Source organism: Solanum lycopersicum, chromosome 4 (assembly GCF_036512215.1).
Source record: "Solanum lycopersicum chromosome 4, SLM_r2.1".
Lineage (NCBI taxonomy): Eukaryota > Viridiplantae > Streptophyta > Magnoliopsida > Solanales > Solanaceae > Solanum > Solanum lycopersicum.
In genome coordinates, this window is record NC_090803.1 from 59548353 (window position 1) to 59564917 (window position 16565).

Consider the following 16565-nt stretch of genomic DNA (forward strand, 5'->3'; position numbering starts at 1 on the left):
TAAAATAATATAGTGTAAAATATATTATTTTTTCATTCTGATCCGGTGAAAAGGATATTTCCTTTTAACTAAATAGAGAAAATAGGAAGTGTGAGAACAAGTGGTAAATGCAAATAATTAATATGTGAATGAAAAAAGACGTGAGAGTTGCAATTACAAGATGCCAATATTATCATCATTGCAATCATAGTGGAAAAAATTATAATAGTAAGTTGAAAGCCGTCATTTTTGGTAAATGCAAATAATTAATATGTGAATGCAAAAGGAGAAAAGAAAAAAAAGAAAAAGTGAAAACCATACAAAAAATAATAATGAGACTGGTAATAGAGAGACAAGGAAAACGGAGTAGGAGAGGAATTTAGTATATATTTTATATAAAAAAAATTATTTTAAATTTTACGAAAGATCATGTCCGAAGTAAAGGAATAATATTGATGAGTAATTAATTTTTACTATTATTGACAAATAAATTTTTATAAAATTATATGTGCTTGAAAATTTATAATCACAATTATTTATAAAAGATATATAATTATGTCTGATTCATCAAACGAATTATGAATTGTTCAATTAGTAAAATTGTATAACAATTAAAGAAAATTTGATAGCTTTTATAACCTTCGAGGTTTTCATATTAATAAGAAAAATATATAATTTAAAATCTTCAAAAAAATTACATATTTAATTAAAATTTCAATTTCAATCAATATAATTCAACTCACTTATTCAAATAAACCTTAAAACTCCACAAATAATTTGTATATTACTATAACTAAAGTTTAACATGATTATTATAATTATCATATAGAAATATGAATATTATAACTATATAAATTTAATTTTTTATAATAAAATAAATATCGAACCTCCAATAAGTATTTCTAAAAATAAACATTATATTTGGGAGGAAAAAAGAGTCTTTGATTTGACACAACCTAACAGTGTTGGTCGGCTTGTGGATGACATTATGCAAATATCAATACTACTTTTTGTTCCACTTTATTAATGTATTTGTTTTTCTTCCAGCTATTTTATGTCCTACAATTTTGTTTTTTTCCTATTCAACTTTTCTAAATTTGGTCTCCATTTTTTAAAAAATATCTAATAATTTTTATATCATAGTGCTTGGTTATACATAAAGTTAAAAGTTTAAACATATTGATTTAAAATGACTTTACAAACAATAATAATATACAAACATTATATAATTTTTATAAGTGAGATTCAGAATAACAAGACATGTAAGTGTCAACTTTTGAACTTCTTTATAAAGTAAGATTATGTGTTTTTTTTAAAATTAACTCATGATTTTATATTTAATGAATCGATTGAGGGCATTAAATATAAATAAAAAGAAAAATTTAAAGCGTTATTTCATCTTTATATTTTTACTTTTATCTCTATATAGATTAAATAGATTATTTACGATAATTTTTTTAAAAAAATATGATAGTACACTAGAAAAATTACAAAGCAAACTCAACAAGAAATAAGATAGGCTAAAAAGAAAAAAAAGATAGGAGCAAGATGACAAGATGAACGCAACCAAAAGAAAAAATTAATATGTAAAGATGGATGTAGAGATACTATGAATATATATACTAATAATAATTGGGGGAAAAGGGAAAAAGAAGACTAGCCCTCATGTCTATGTTATAAAACACTAAATTATTTTACTTTTAATTTTCGATTTTTAAAAACGTTTTTATTTAAAATTGATATTTTTAAGTTAAAAGTGTATCTTGTTTAATACATTTTCGTTCTATATTTACCTTTTTTTGATATGGCCATCAACTTGATCTCATATCTTTTCACGGGTGTAACTGTACCTTTTTTTTCTTCACACATTTAAATCATTTCAATCTTATTTTTCTCATCTTATTCTTCACAGAATTTACTTCTACCTTGCCACGAATAACTTCGTCCTAAGCATATCTTTACTAGTTATAAAGAATGTGCACATATCCATCTAAATATTCTTTATCCCTTTTCATCTCCTGAATCTGTGTATACTTGACTAGCCTACATTCGACCCCAAATAATGAAAAATTTAATCATTACTCAGTAGAACTTATCCTTTAAGCCTGATAACAGAGTTGTACCTAATTGTATGATAAAAATCTTACATTAATATAATTACAGTATTTTAATTTTTTAAAACTTAAACCCATTGACTCATTATTATTCAACTATTTTTCTGAATCAAAAAGTGAAGCAATCATAGTTTCATAATTTATCAGGCAAATACTCATCTAACAATATTTTTAAAACAGAGTAATTTAATTACTTGACATTTTATTATAGTGAGATATATTAAAGTCCATACTGAAATCATGAAATGTAGGACCATTATATTTGTGTTTGAAATAATTGTTACTATAAAGTTATGAAAAGGAATTAATCATTGAGAGTATTTTATTTCATAGGTTTTTTTCATGCATAAGTAAACATGACATAATAATAATAATGTTAATAAAATGGGAGGATATCTTTTCTTGGAGATTGAAGAATGTTTTAGTTCATTTCCCAGACACCCTATATATATAATAATGCATCCATAGATAAGTTGCAATTTTTGTAAGTGATTTTTCTCCTTTATGTAAAATTAAATAATTAATATATCGAGAAAGATAGATAGTGATATTGTTACTATAAATTAAAACAATATAAAGTAAAAATGGTGATCTCAAGATTGTATTTCCTTAAGGTTGACGCAATGATCACAATGGAAAAGGTAAAATTTAAAAGTAATTTATAAGCCAACTGGAATTAGAAAAATAAATAATTTGAACAAAAAATAAAAGAATAACAAATTATACAACAATTTTTTGTTACACAAATACATAAAAAAATATACTTAATTGAAATGAACAAAGACTTAAATAGATCAAATTCATTTGATATACCTCTTTTGTCACGATCTTTGTGACTATCTTTTATATACCTCTATACAACTTTATAAACAAATAAAGAAAATCATATCGTACACACTTGAAAAAAGAAAGATCGTGTCTTCGTCTTTTTATTATTATTTTGAGCTTAATTTTATGATTTTTTTTCTTCGCAAATTTAAAAACCACAAATGTTAAGAGAAAAAGTCACCTAGTAATACAAAAGTGAATAAAAACAGATCTAGGACCTCTAAAGGTTATCATCTATTTTTATTTTTATAGGTTTCATATCATTTTCAATCCAACATGTATAATGGAGAGCCTAACTATAGCCAATAGGCACTATAATAGTTTCTTTTTGTATGGTAGCTGTAACATGCAAACAAGGACCACTCTTTAACACCAAATAGAACAAAATATTGTGATTTTCTTTATCAAAATCTTATATATATATACAACTTAGGTCCTTACTATAGAACCAAAGTTGTAATCAAGACATAAATTAAAGAAGAATTATGGCTATGAAGATTTATGAAGTGGACCCTTTTGTCTTCACTATTCTTGACACAACAATCTTTTTAGTATAGAGATTGATATTGATTTTTACTCATTTGAAGGAACACTACAGGTTACTTGTAATCTTCATTCTCAACAATATATATGTTATTTTTTATAATTACGATATTGGGGCCTTACGCGCAAAAGATAGTCTGAAAAGACAAAAGATAGAATTTCAACATAAAAAGCGGGTGGATGAGCAGTGATGTTTGGGAAGGGGGCAAGTACATTTTATTGTTCTTAGTTCATGGGAATTGGTTTCATCACTAACCAGTTTAGCTCGGCTAGTGTGGACTTTTGTGTTCGAACCACTTCCAGTAACTTACACAAATATCGATAACCTTCTCTATCAAAATTGAACTTGGAGAAATGAGAAGAAATTATCAATATTATTTAGCCTCCGTAAAAAATTAAAATAAAAACCATCATTTCAATTTATTTCTTCGTTAAATACCAGTTCACGCCCTTGAATACGCCGAATATATTTAATTTTGATTGTTCTTGGTGGTGGGGTTTGGGACGTAGGGGAGTGATGGTTAATTGTCATGGTCTTTTTCATTATCACAAATTATGAAATTGGCTTGTAATCAATAATGATGAGTTTTGGTAAAACCCAAGCTTGACGCTAAGGTTAAGTACATAATAATCATCATTTTCATAAATTATCATCATTTCTTCACCTCTTGAGGGCTACAAATTATGGACCCTTTTTACATATTAAATATGTAAAAAACCTATTAGATAAATATAAGGTTCGATTGCGTGTAACACATATAATATGATATATCATCTTTTCAGATCTAGCACATTTATAAAAAGAGTAAACGAGAAAACCAGGATAAATTGATATTATATTTAACAACAATAATAAATATGAATATTTATGATCAATACTTTGTATAAGTATTGCTAATTATGAAGGCTCTAGCGACTCTAAATATAATGACATTAACTTAATTACGGCTAAAAAAATTTTTATCGCCACTAAACATATTTTTTTAATCATAGTGAAACAAAATATAAACAAAAATATAGCACTTCATTATAGTATTCAACATAGGCAGATTCATAGGTGGATTATTAATCACAGATTTAAAATTTACATATATAATGATATCATTTAAAGTGTAATAAAATATTAATACTATACAAATTGATATGACTTAATAAATATCTTCAATCTGGACCACAATATCATGAAATTGAATTAGGAAAATAGTGGAATATTAATATATTATATAGTTTGTGAAGAAGTATATGTGGACACATTAATTTATGGGACATATGGAGGGTTTTATTATCACTTTGGTATATACAGAAAAAAGTAAGGAATCCAATTAAATTCCCCAACAAAAATAAGGAGACATCATGCATGCTAAACAGTATGAAAGAATTAAAATTCCATTATTCACGTGAGTTTGTAGAATACTATATAGTAATGTATATTTATTGATGAATATATAATATATGTCCTCGGGATGACTCAGTTAGTTTGGAAGATGGTTATTCACATGGATGACTTGGGATTGATATTCTCTCAATACCTTATGAGTTGAGTCTGTTGTATAGGGTTTGCCTAGTTCGATTAACATTTCCTGTGTGGTTCACCTGAAGGGCAGATGTTATGACAGAGGTTGTAGCGGCTGCGAATTATTCTGGAATTCCAAATAAAATACTAAAATAATAATATATTCCCTCTTTCCAATAACAATTGTCTACTAATTTAGCACAAAAATTAAAAAGCAGCATTGAAGTAATTTTATCAAATCTGCACTCTTATTAAATATAAGTCATCTAAATATTGAAAATGATACAAAATTACCCTCCATCCACCTATTGGCTCCAAAATACCCTTTCTACCCACCTATTGGCTCCAAAATACCCTTGTCATCCACCTTTTGGTTCAAAATTGACAACTTATTTAACGGTTTTAAATTTAAACTATTTAAATATTTTTTTAAATCCGGGGCGCTAAACTATTTGTTGTAATTTAACTTATTAGTATAATTTATAAATCAATCCAGTACCCACCCATTATTAATTAACCCGCTCCAAATTAATAAATCCGTCACATTGTTAATGCAACAACAGAAAAGCTATTGTTAATTGAGTGTTTTTAAAAATTTGAGTTGAAAATATCTATAGAAGTAAATTATCATACATTTAAGTTTCTAAATAAAAATTACCGTTAAACTTAAAAGTCTAACTATGTTCACATTAACTATTGTTACATCTCAATTATGTGATGTTACTTCATAGGTAATTTTTTTTCAAAAATTATATATTAAAGGTTTTAAAACAAATCATAAATATTTATAAAATTATATTTTAAAAAAATGCATGAATTAATTCGGGATGTATTACTTCTTTACCTTTAATCATAAATTTCTAATTCAATCTTGAAAGAGAATCCTATTGAAAGTGTCCTCCTAAATAAGAGGCTCAACCTAAATTTAATTGGGACTTTGGTTCGGACTCGAATAATTTTGGATGTCATTTTCAGGAATCTATAATTACATCGTGTCTTAGTAGTTTTTATGATGATTTTGATATTATAATTAGATTATTAATTGGGTGCAGTTTAATTAGTAATACGTGAGTAGCGGGTTGGTTTATAAATTATATTAATAAATTAAATTATAACCAATAGTTGAACGTCAAGTATTTTAAAAAATATTTAAAGAGTTTAATTTTAAAAAAATTAAATAAGTGGTCAATTTTGTACCTAAAGGTGGATGACAAGGGTATTTTGGAGCCAATAGGTAGATGAAAAAGGCATTTTGGAGCCAATAGGTGGATGAAGAGTAATTTTGTACTATTTTCAATACTTCAGATTATTTTAGGCCATTTTCCGAATAAATTTTTGTTAGCTTCATACGCTTGCTTATTTATATTTTAATTCTTGTTAGTGAAAATCTTAGCTCTATCAAAGTCTTCCATATATACGATTTATATGTTATTAATTTAGTCCTTAGTATTTTTTCAAATAAACAACTTTTCCAAAATACTACTCCACTTACTTTCTTTGTATTTATTAAATAGGAACTCTTCTCAAACTTTTACTTAATTATGATGAATTGATTAACAGAATATATATAATATTGACACCAAAATATTTTAGCCCTTTTGGATTTGTGATATGGACAAAAACTAAAACTTACATCTAAAATAATTAAATAATAGGTTAATTTCCAGACATTGATTTAAAAATCAAAGTTTTGAAGTCTAAACTTTTTAGTTCTTAATTTGGAAAAGTTGCACATAAAGAAAAACAATCTAAATTAGTGGACACATTTATGGCCCATAAAAATCTTGACTTTTGGCCCAAGTTTTGAACTTAAGTTTTTTTTTGGAAAAATTATGCGGTTATGCAAATTTATACTACTTAATTACTCATCATAGTCATAGCTATAGTTTGTTATAATAATCATTCACGACTAACATTATACATTAATCATGTGGGCTGACTTCGAGTTTTTATAATTAGCTACACTTGTATATGATAATTCGCCAGAATATACAAATACATATGTACAATATACAATTTTTAATCAGTATATATATATAATTCACCTCTCTCCCACTCTTTGACCTCTCTCGCTCGCCTTTCTCCTCTCTCTTCCAAACTCGCTCGCCTCTCTCCTCTCTCCCAATCGCTTGCTTTTTATACAAATGCATATGTACAATATACAATTATCTAACCAATATACATATACAAATTACCTCTCTCCCACTCTCTGCCCTCTCTTGCTCGCCTCTCTCCTCCCTCTCTCGATATCGCTCGCCTCTCTCCCCTCTTTCCCAATCTCGCCTGCCATATATACAAATACATATATATAATATACAATATTCTAACCAATATACATATATAATTCACCTCTCTCCAACTTTTTGCTCTCTCTCTCCGGTCTCACTCGTCTTTCTCCTCCCTATAACATGTAGCTATGATTTGTAATTATTAAATTATAACTATGGAGAGTAATTAGACTATTTTTAGTGCTTATATGTGAAAATTCTTTTTTTTTTTTGTAATAAGCCCACATAATTTTTAGAGTTACAATAATAGAAAATTTCACAAATAACACTACTTTGCTGTTGATTTAATATAAACGATACTTTTGATAATTAAGATACACGATACATATAGTACTAAAATTAGGTTGTGTCTCACATATAATCTTCTGATATTTGTATAATATTTCATATATAACCTTCTGAAATTCATATTATTGTGTCATTGATATAATTATTTTGTTATATTTGTTTGCTTAATTCAATCTTATTGTATATTAGTTGGAAATATTGTATCTATTCACTTCCAGTTGTATCAACACTTTCTCCCATTCTTTTTCCAGGTACTATAATGTTAAGGCAAGTCGATTTACATTAAATATAACTTTCTTTTGTAAGGATTAATAAAATTATTTAATTTTGTTGGATATATCTTTCATATTGAAATATAGTAAAATAGCACAAAAGAATTTTCATTACAATATTTGTTTGGGGAAAACTTATCCGTACCGAGCGTTTACATCAAATCAATGCAATTTCTATTATCAGGTTCAGTAATGAAGTAAAATAAACAACAAGTTTCAACACATGTCATGCATGTAATGGCTTGGTGTAAACGGGGTAAATTTTACCTTTTATTTGGACAAATTAACAAAATATATCAATTCATTTAATTATACGAATTGATATAATATTGTGTCTCAAATATTGTACTTCTTGTTCCTCCTTACTTACCACAATACTGCAAATATTTCCTTTTTAACCAAAAAAGGTATAAAATTGATTTGTCTTGATTCATACTATATATTTTACATTTCGAGATTTAAATTATATAGAATTTTAATTAATATACCATTATATTATTTTTTTCCAAATATGAATAAATAAAATATTTGGGATGTCCATGTTGTCTTAGGTGTCAGATAATTATTGGAGGTAGTATGATACAACATACACCTGATGCACACTTGATACAAAACTATAAAGCCCTAAGCTTCTTCCCCAAATCAAAATTTTCTACTTAATTCCTTTATCACTCTCTGTTTTATTACCAAATTTGTTTCATTTTTTTGGGTTGTGAATTGTTGTAGTTAGTGTAGAGAAGAAGAAAAGATGGGGGATGCTTATTGGAATCGTCAACCGCAGCTTCCTCAATCTGCTGGATTGCTCAAACGACCTCGAACTGAATATGGTATGAACATTCTTCTTTATTTTAAACACTTTTTGTAGCTGATATTTGATTATAAAGCGAAATGATCTTTTTTTTTTCTTCTTCATGTTGCTGTGAAAATTGGCTTGTAATTATGGCTTAAATTGTGAGAAATTGTGGAATCCTGGAGCAATTTTTGGTTTTTTTTAGTCGTGAAGATCTAAATTTTAGACATTTGGAATAGTTCAAGTTATAGATTGATGCGTGAGATGATATTTTGAAGAAAGAGAAATTCACTGTAAGTTGGATGGAAATGTCTTTGTAGGATGTGTTAGAATTTTATGAACTTTGAAGATAGTAGAGAAGCTAAGTTTAATTGAACTGAAAATAATGAATACTTTTTTTTTTTGAGATTATCATTCCATGATATCAGTATATAGCATAAAACAATCTCAAAGAAGTTTACACTGGCAGATCCAAGAATAGAAGATATTCTAGTTTGTGGAGAAACAATAACCTTTGAGGATGTCTTTACAGGATTTAGAAACAAAAGGAAAGGTTCAAGTACACCTATGGGGGACATAAGGCATGCAAAGAGAATATAGTTAGGGAGCAGACTTGTGTATCTGGGGAATGGAGATCCTTGATCCTTTTCACTATTATAACAAGCATTAACTTGTGTTTGATATTTTTCTGATCAACCATTTGCTTTGAGCAAGGTACAAAACGAGGGCCTCCATAGTAACCTTCTCAATCAAACTCCACGCATGTTTGAACTCCAGTTCAGTTAATAAATATCCAAAAGAAATCAAAGAGCATATGACAGAGTTCTACAAGAAGCTATACAATGAATCAGAAAGTTGGAGGCCATCATTTGTGATGACAGATTGCCCAAGAATAAACCAAGAGGAGCAGGAATGGATGCAGAGACCATTTTCAGAAGAGGAAGTGGTACACATTCTCAAATTGTGTGATGGGGACAAAGCCCCTGGTCCAGACGGTTTTCTATACTTTTTTTCAAGGAGTGTTGGGAGATCATAAAATGTGATGTGATGCAAACAATCCACAATTTGCATCAGAATGAAGTGTTTGAAAAATCCTTGAATGCCACTTTTGTAGCATTAATCCCCAAGAAGCTCGGAGCTGCGGAACTCAAGATTATAGGCCAATAAGTTTGATTGGTGGAATGTACAAATCATCGCTAAGCTGATCACCGAGAGAATGAAAACAGTGATGGGGAGACTGATTAATGAGCACCAAATGGTTTTTTTGAAGGACAGACAGATAATGGATGCCTCTTTATTGGCTAATGAGTTGGTGGACTCCAGGGAAAAACAAAAGATACCAGGTACCTATGCAAATTGGATATAGAGAAGGCATATGATCATGTCAACTGGAACTACCTCTTGAAAGTTCTGAGTGACATGGGTTTTGGGAAGAAATGGGTGAATTGGATCAAGTTTTGCGTGTCAACAGTGAAGTTCTCAATCATTATAAATGGGAGCGCTGAAGGTTATTTTCAATCACAAAGAGGATTGAGACTAGGAGATCCCATGTCTCCTTTCTTATTTCTCCTAGGAATGGAGGGATTCAACTACATGGTCAGAAAGGCTAGTGAACTTGGGTGGATAAGAGGTTCTGGTGCGCATACAAACAGAGCCAATAATATGGAGGTCACACATCTTCTATATGCAGATGACGCTTTAGTGTTCTGTGGTGCATAAGTGTCACAAATTAGACATTTGAGGGCAATACTAACCATTTCTAAGGCATATCAGGACTACATGTGAACTGGCAGAAGAGTTGAGTTAATGACATGCAAGGCCTTGCCGACAACTTGGGCTGTCAAGTAGCTTTTCTCCCCACCAAATACCTGGGACACCCTTGGGTGCCAAGAACAAAAAATTGGAAGTATGGAGTGAAGTTTCGGAGAGAAGTAAAAGGAAGCTGACAAGGTGGAAGAGTCAATATCTGTCCCTGGGAGGTAGATTGACTCTCATAAAATAAGTTCTGGATGCACTTCCGACTTATATGCTAAGTCTTTTTCCACTACCAAAAAGTATTGGAAAGAAACTCAAAAAGCTGAGAAGGATTTTCCTCTGGCAAGGAAATAAAGAGAAGCAAGGATATAACCTAGTTAAATGGGAAGAGGTGACAATGAGCAAAGCACAAGGAGGTCTGGGCATTAAGAATTTGAGTACTCAGAACACCAGTCTGCTGCAAAAATGGTTATGGAGATTCTTTTGTGAAGATATGGCATTATGGAAGAGGTTTATTGCTGAGAATTATGGCCTACAGAGCAACTGGATAATTGAAGAGGTGAATGGCACTTTTGGGTGCTCTGTATGGAAAACCATCAGGAGAATGTGGTCTGATTTCAGTGCAAAGGTGACCTTCAGAGTGGGAAATGGTTTGAAGACCAGTTTCTGGAATGAGACCTGGTTAGGTGATGTAAATCTGAGGATACTTTTTCCTGATCTGTACATTATCAGTCTACAGCAAAATGACACTATAGCGCAGATGTGAAGCCCTCAAGGTTTGGATCTTATGTTCAGAAGCGCTCTAAATGATTGGGAGGTTGGAAGAGTAGCAGACCTACTGCATGCTCTAAACTTGTTTCCAGGCACTGTCACAGAGCCTGACAAACCAGTTTGGAGAATGCATAGCAGAGGGTTTTTTACAGTTAAGTCATGTTATTGGGAGAGGAATACCAATCATCTTTTAACAACAGTTTGGTCCTGGGAATTAATCTGGAAAATTAAGGTTCCTTTAAAAGTTGCATGTTTTACTTGGTTGGTAATTAGAAGAGCTTGTCTCACCCATGAAGTGCTACAAAGAAGAGGTATACTGATCAGTTCAAAGTGCTACATGTGTACAGAAGACTGAAGTAAATGGTCATTTGTTTCTGCATTACAAAATAGCTACAGATCTGTGGAGCATGTTCGTTTGTATACTCGGGGTTAACTGGACAATGCCCAGAACAAATTTCGAGGTCCTAACACTCTGGCAAAGAATCGGAAAGAGAGGATCAAAAGAAGACTGGAAGAAAAATATCCCTGCTTGCATATGGTGGACACAATGGATGGAAAGGAATGAGAGATGTTATTAAGGAAATGTTAGCAGCTCACAGGAGATCAAGATGAGATGTCTTAGTCTTTTGTATTTTTGGTGTAAGCAAATTTAGTGGGGGAAGTAGATAGCCATGTGGAGTTTAAAAGCCTATTGTAAATTTAGTTGTCGTTTTGGATTTGAGTATGATGGCATTCCCTGGGGGTTTGTAAATCCCACCTCATCGATTTTCATGAGTTCTTTTGTGTGAAAACAAAGTTACCTATTTCAAAAAAAAATAAATCTTGCATTTTTTAAATCCCTTTATTAGGATGTGTGACTACGGTATGGTTGGAGATAGATGGGTTGAAAACATCGAAGAGTCTAGTGGTTGTCTTATGATGTTTCTGGTAATAAATCTTATTTTATGTAGTTTCTCTGTGCATGTATTGAAACGCAAAAACATCAGGAGACTGGTGGTTTGTAGAGCATTATCTTGGAAATGGTAAAATTTGGCTCGTAAAAAGTTAGATTAATCAATTACTTAAGCTTTACGGCTAAATTAATCATGGTTTTATTAGTGGAAGGTTTCTTAAGGAAACACAAAATTCGATTTGAGGCTGGGGTAACTTTTAGAATTAGTAAGGTCACGTCTTGAGTTTTGACCATCTTTTCTAAGGATTTTCATGTGTAGTTTGTGCATACCAATTTACAGTTAAAGTAACACATGCTTAGGTAGCACGTCTTGTATAGTTACTCGTTTTTCATCCATGTTGTCATTTGGATATACTTCTTTTTTAATATTCTTGGCACATGTGAGTTGAAACCAGATGTTTGGAACTTTTTGTTTTTGTAAAGTAAGACACCATTTCTTCTTTGAGATTCTGCCGTTCTGTTTATAGACTTCTCATGATTCACTGAAATCAAGGACAAACAAACAGAGAAAGAAGAAGATAGAAATGTGGAAAACTGGATCGTTCTTGTGCCAACTGAAGAGGATTTTAGCTCCAAATTCAAAATTTAACCACATGTGTTTCTTTTCTTATCCCTTTGTGGTGTGTTTTGATCGATTTCAACCTTAACAAGCCCCTTTGACCTAATCACAACCCACCCAATGAATTCTAATAAGTTGCTTTGTCTCCTCTCCCAGCTCTTTGTACAACTATACTGATGTTGGATCTTGTTGAGTAATGTTCTGTCTAAAACCAGAGTTCTACATCTTAGTTTTACTTCCTTTTCTCGATTTCTCATTACTGCAGAAGCCCCTTTTCGGGAAAATGATCAGCCAATTTCATCTCATTCCTCTTTACCAGCTTATTATGAAACTATTTGTGGTTTCAGAATCAATGCTGGAACTGTTTATGCATCCTCCCTGTATTGGTTCTACAGTGATTGCTAACTTATTATGTCACCAAGTTTCCAGTTCTACCTTGAGCCTGATGCTGATATTTGAAATTGGCCCTGTATTTTCATGTCACTGATGATTTTAGCTACGAGATTTCCATCAGCAATTGCCTTTTATATTCTGTACTTGTTCCCAGTGCCCTATATTCTTGCTTCAGTCTTGCTGTGTATGCAGTGCTTTTATGGTCAAGAAGGTCATTTTGATCTTACCTATTTGGAAATGAAACTTTATCCTGTTTGAGGCCAAAGTATATTCCATGCGAGTAGCATTCTACACGCACTTTATTATCAGTTTCGAAAAGCATATGTGGTTTGACCATATTCCTTTGCAGTACCAGATATTCCACAATCTGGGATGCCATCAGCTCATGAAGTGCATCATTACTTAGGAAGGAATGATGATCGTGAAGGACCTCGAGTAGTGGACACACAATCATTCGGATCAGCATATGATCGTAGTGTACCTCGAGTAGTGGACACAGAGTCAATAGGATCAGCATATGATCGTTATCTCCAAAGTTCGGTAATCACTGATGCTGACAGTGCTCCTACATTCCTCAAAAATGCTTGGATTTCGTGCTAATTTGCGTTTTGTTTTTATTATTCTTCCTCTTCCTCCTATAGCAACTTTCTTCTCTTCCAGTCGGAGAAGCTAATAACAACTACAAGGGGGTTGGATTAGTTAGAGCAGGTGGTGGTGGTATACCTACCCTTGCTGTTCGTGATCCGCTTCCATCAGCTCGTGGGCCAGAGCTAGCACCAAATGGAAGAGCTATGGTATTTAGTGGCCAACTGCCAGTTGAACCTATGCCGAGGCCTCGTGAAACGCTATCTCTCCCTCCTGATGCTTCTAACACCCTCTACATAGAAGGACTTCCTTCAGACAGCTCCAGGAGAGAAGTAGCCCGTATCCTTTGAGATGTAATTTACTGAATCATTATTGGACAGTTCTACTTAATTTCCGAATATATCTGTTACTTGTTCCCTAACTGCACTTAAAAAGACATTTTTCGTCCTTTTGTGGGCTACAAAGAAGTCAGACTTGTTAGAAAGGAATCAAAACATGTAAGTTGATGTTTATACCTTTTCTATTAGTATAGTATTTATCTACCAGGTGGTGAATTGATAAAAACTTCATTTTGCAGCGTGGTGGAGATCCTATTATCCTTTGCTTTGTGGATTTCGTAGATCCAGCGTGTGCAGCTACTGCTTTAAGTGCATTGCAAGGTGAGTTTTTTCTAAATAATAATAATCCACTGTCCAACTTCTGTTAGCGACTTGTTATCTCAGCTGCTATGATCTGATCTATGATGTTCGCTGAGTGTATGTGGATGTTGCTTGAATGTTCTCTAAGTGCCATTCTCTCACTTTGCTTTTTCAATCTACATATCTTGACAGTTCAATTTTGTTTCAGATAAATGAGTGATCTATTTGTGATTCTTCATTCCTTTTACATAGTTAAATTGTGGGGTAATCTGTGGAGTAAAACCCACTTGCTTTATATGCTATCTTCCCTTAGATGTGTATGTCCATTGATGACCTCTCCTCTTTGTGCACGTGCAAAGCCCTATGGGCAATATACCTCAGGGACGAAGCACTGCGTTCTTTGACTTTAGTCTGTAGTCCTTTTCTTTTGATCTGTCCATTTCCTTCACCCATTTCTTGTGTAAAATATCGTACCTATATTTCAAATGAAATATCCAAATCTATAAAGAAATTTTACTGTAGTTCCACTCACTTATTACTCCTAAAGATCCAGATTTACTTGCAGGACTGCTGTCAGGTCCGCCATTCAAGAACGATGTCGCTTATATTTTTACATAATCAATGTGATGATACTTGCTGTCCAATCATTTAATTAGAGGAAGGGGTTCCTATCTAGCTGCTGCTGTGATAATTGACATGTTCTTGCTTTCTTCATTCAGTTTAAATATCTAATGTTCCACATTATCTTGTGATACTTGCATTCTGGGTCATTTATTTTTATGACATACTGTGTTGGCAAATTCTCATTCTTCTATTTTGGTTAACTATTTTTTCACATGATTATATGACACTACTTGCATTCTAGATTCACATGACATGCATACCTTCTATGTACTGTTATGACATGGTGTCCTCTTTCCTTTGGTTTCTTGTTATTTGCTCTTGTACTCCGTTTTACCCACCATTATGAAGATCTTCTCATATTTCCGGTCATGATTGATCGGTTTTTTCATGCTTCTCTGGACTTGCAGATGCATATTTTCGTTGTGTCTGTGAGGCATAACTAAAAAACAACTTTTTGGAGTTTTCTACCATCATCTATGAGGTTTCTTGTGTAATAATCTTACAAGTGGTCTCTCTGCTGTTGAATTTTGCCAGGTTATAAAATGGATGAACATGACCATGATTCCGCCTATTTGAGGTTGCAGTTCTCGAAGTTTCCAGGTCCGAGGTCTGGTGGCTCGGGCAGTCGTGGGAAACGATAAATAACACCCATCAACTTCTTATCTACATATTGCTCTCTGAATTCACTTATGTATTATGTAGTGTTTCTGGAAATGTGCAATTCGCAATAGGCGCTAGCTATGGTTACAGTAGTAATATACTGGCTATTGGTTTTTTAAGCCAGTGGAACTTTGTTTCTGAGATGGTACAACTTGATAGGCAGATGCAGGTTGTAGTACTAAACCTCTAGTTGTCTGAAGAAATGTTTCTAATTTTATTTCAGTGGAATTTTTGTAAGCAAATGGGTTGAGTTAAGTGAGTTGAAATAATAGATTGGTTATTTCTGTCTTCTGCACAAGTTGGGGCTATAATGGGCGAGAGTATTTGGATCGATTTATTCCAAGTGTTTTTACGTTAAAATAGGTTTTAAGCATTTTTGAAGTGTTTGTATAAATTGAAATGTGCTTATGACCACTTCTTATCAAACCCCAAACGACAAAAATATGCCAAAAATTATATGTTAGAGATCTTAATTTATAATATTTGGCTTACAAGTCAAAAGCAATAAGTCCATTCAAATAGGCATTTTTTTTTGTTTAGTCGAGAGTTTATAAATTATAACCTCACTTTTTGGGACTACATCGGATATATTTGTTATTTCATACATCAATTTAGATTATATATTTTGCCTAAACCAGTTCAAACATTTATATGCATAAAAATGTATTGGAGTTAATAAAATGTACAAATGTTAAGCTGCCCAACTTTTGACAAGTTTGGTGGCTTTAGTTTTTCTTTCTTTGGGTTCAAAGAATATAGGAAGGATTATCTTTTATTTCTTCTATTTAGCTTCATTGTTTTTGTTATGAATTATCTTCAAATTTTATTAATGATATATGCTTTTACCGCGCAAATAAAATTAAATAACTTCTTTTTATTAATATTTAAGGTAGATCATGCATTCAAAAATTGGTCTAACTAGCTTCATTAAAATCTTAGATCATTTGATATTATAGTAATTTTGGATTTAATATTTTTTCGGATCTGACACATATATAAATAGGGTAGATGTG

General features: G+C 31.6%; 1 protein-coding gene across 2 annotated transcripts; it reads left to right on the plus strand.

Annotated features, from left to right (window-relative positions):
- The first annotated feature begins 8467 nt into the window (after positions 1-8467).
- LOC101249172 (RNA-binding protein 2) lies at positions 8468-15850 on the plus strand. Of its 2 annotated transcripts, none has more exons than XM_010321765.4 (6): positions 8468-8652; positions 13401-13585; positions 13687-13969; positions 14066-14127; positions 14208-14289; positions 15427-15850. In XM_010321765.4, the coding sequence occupies exons 1-6, from the start codon at positions 8574-8576 to the stop codon at positions 15531-15533; spliced, it is 798 nt and encodes a 265-aa protein (XP_010320067.1). In that variant the 5' UTR covers positions 8468-8573; the 3' UTR covers positions 15534-15850. The 2 variants fall into 2 exon arrangements, with proteins under 2 accessions (XP_010320067.1, XP_010320066.1); XM_010321764.4 differs by having other exon boundaries at positions 8470-8652; positions 13395-13585.
- The last annotated feature ends 715 nt before the right edge of the window (positions 15851-16565 follow it).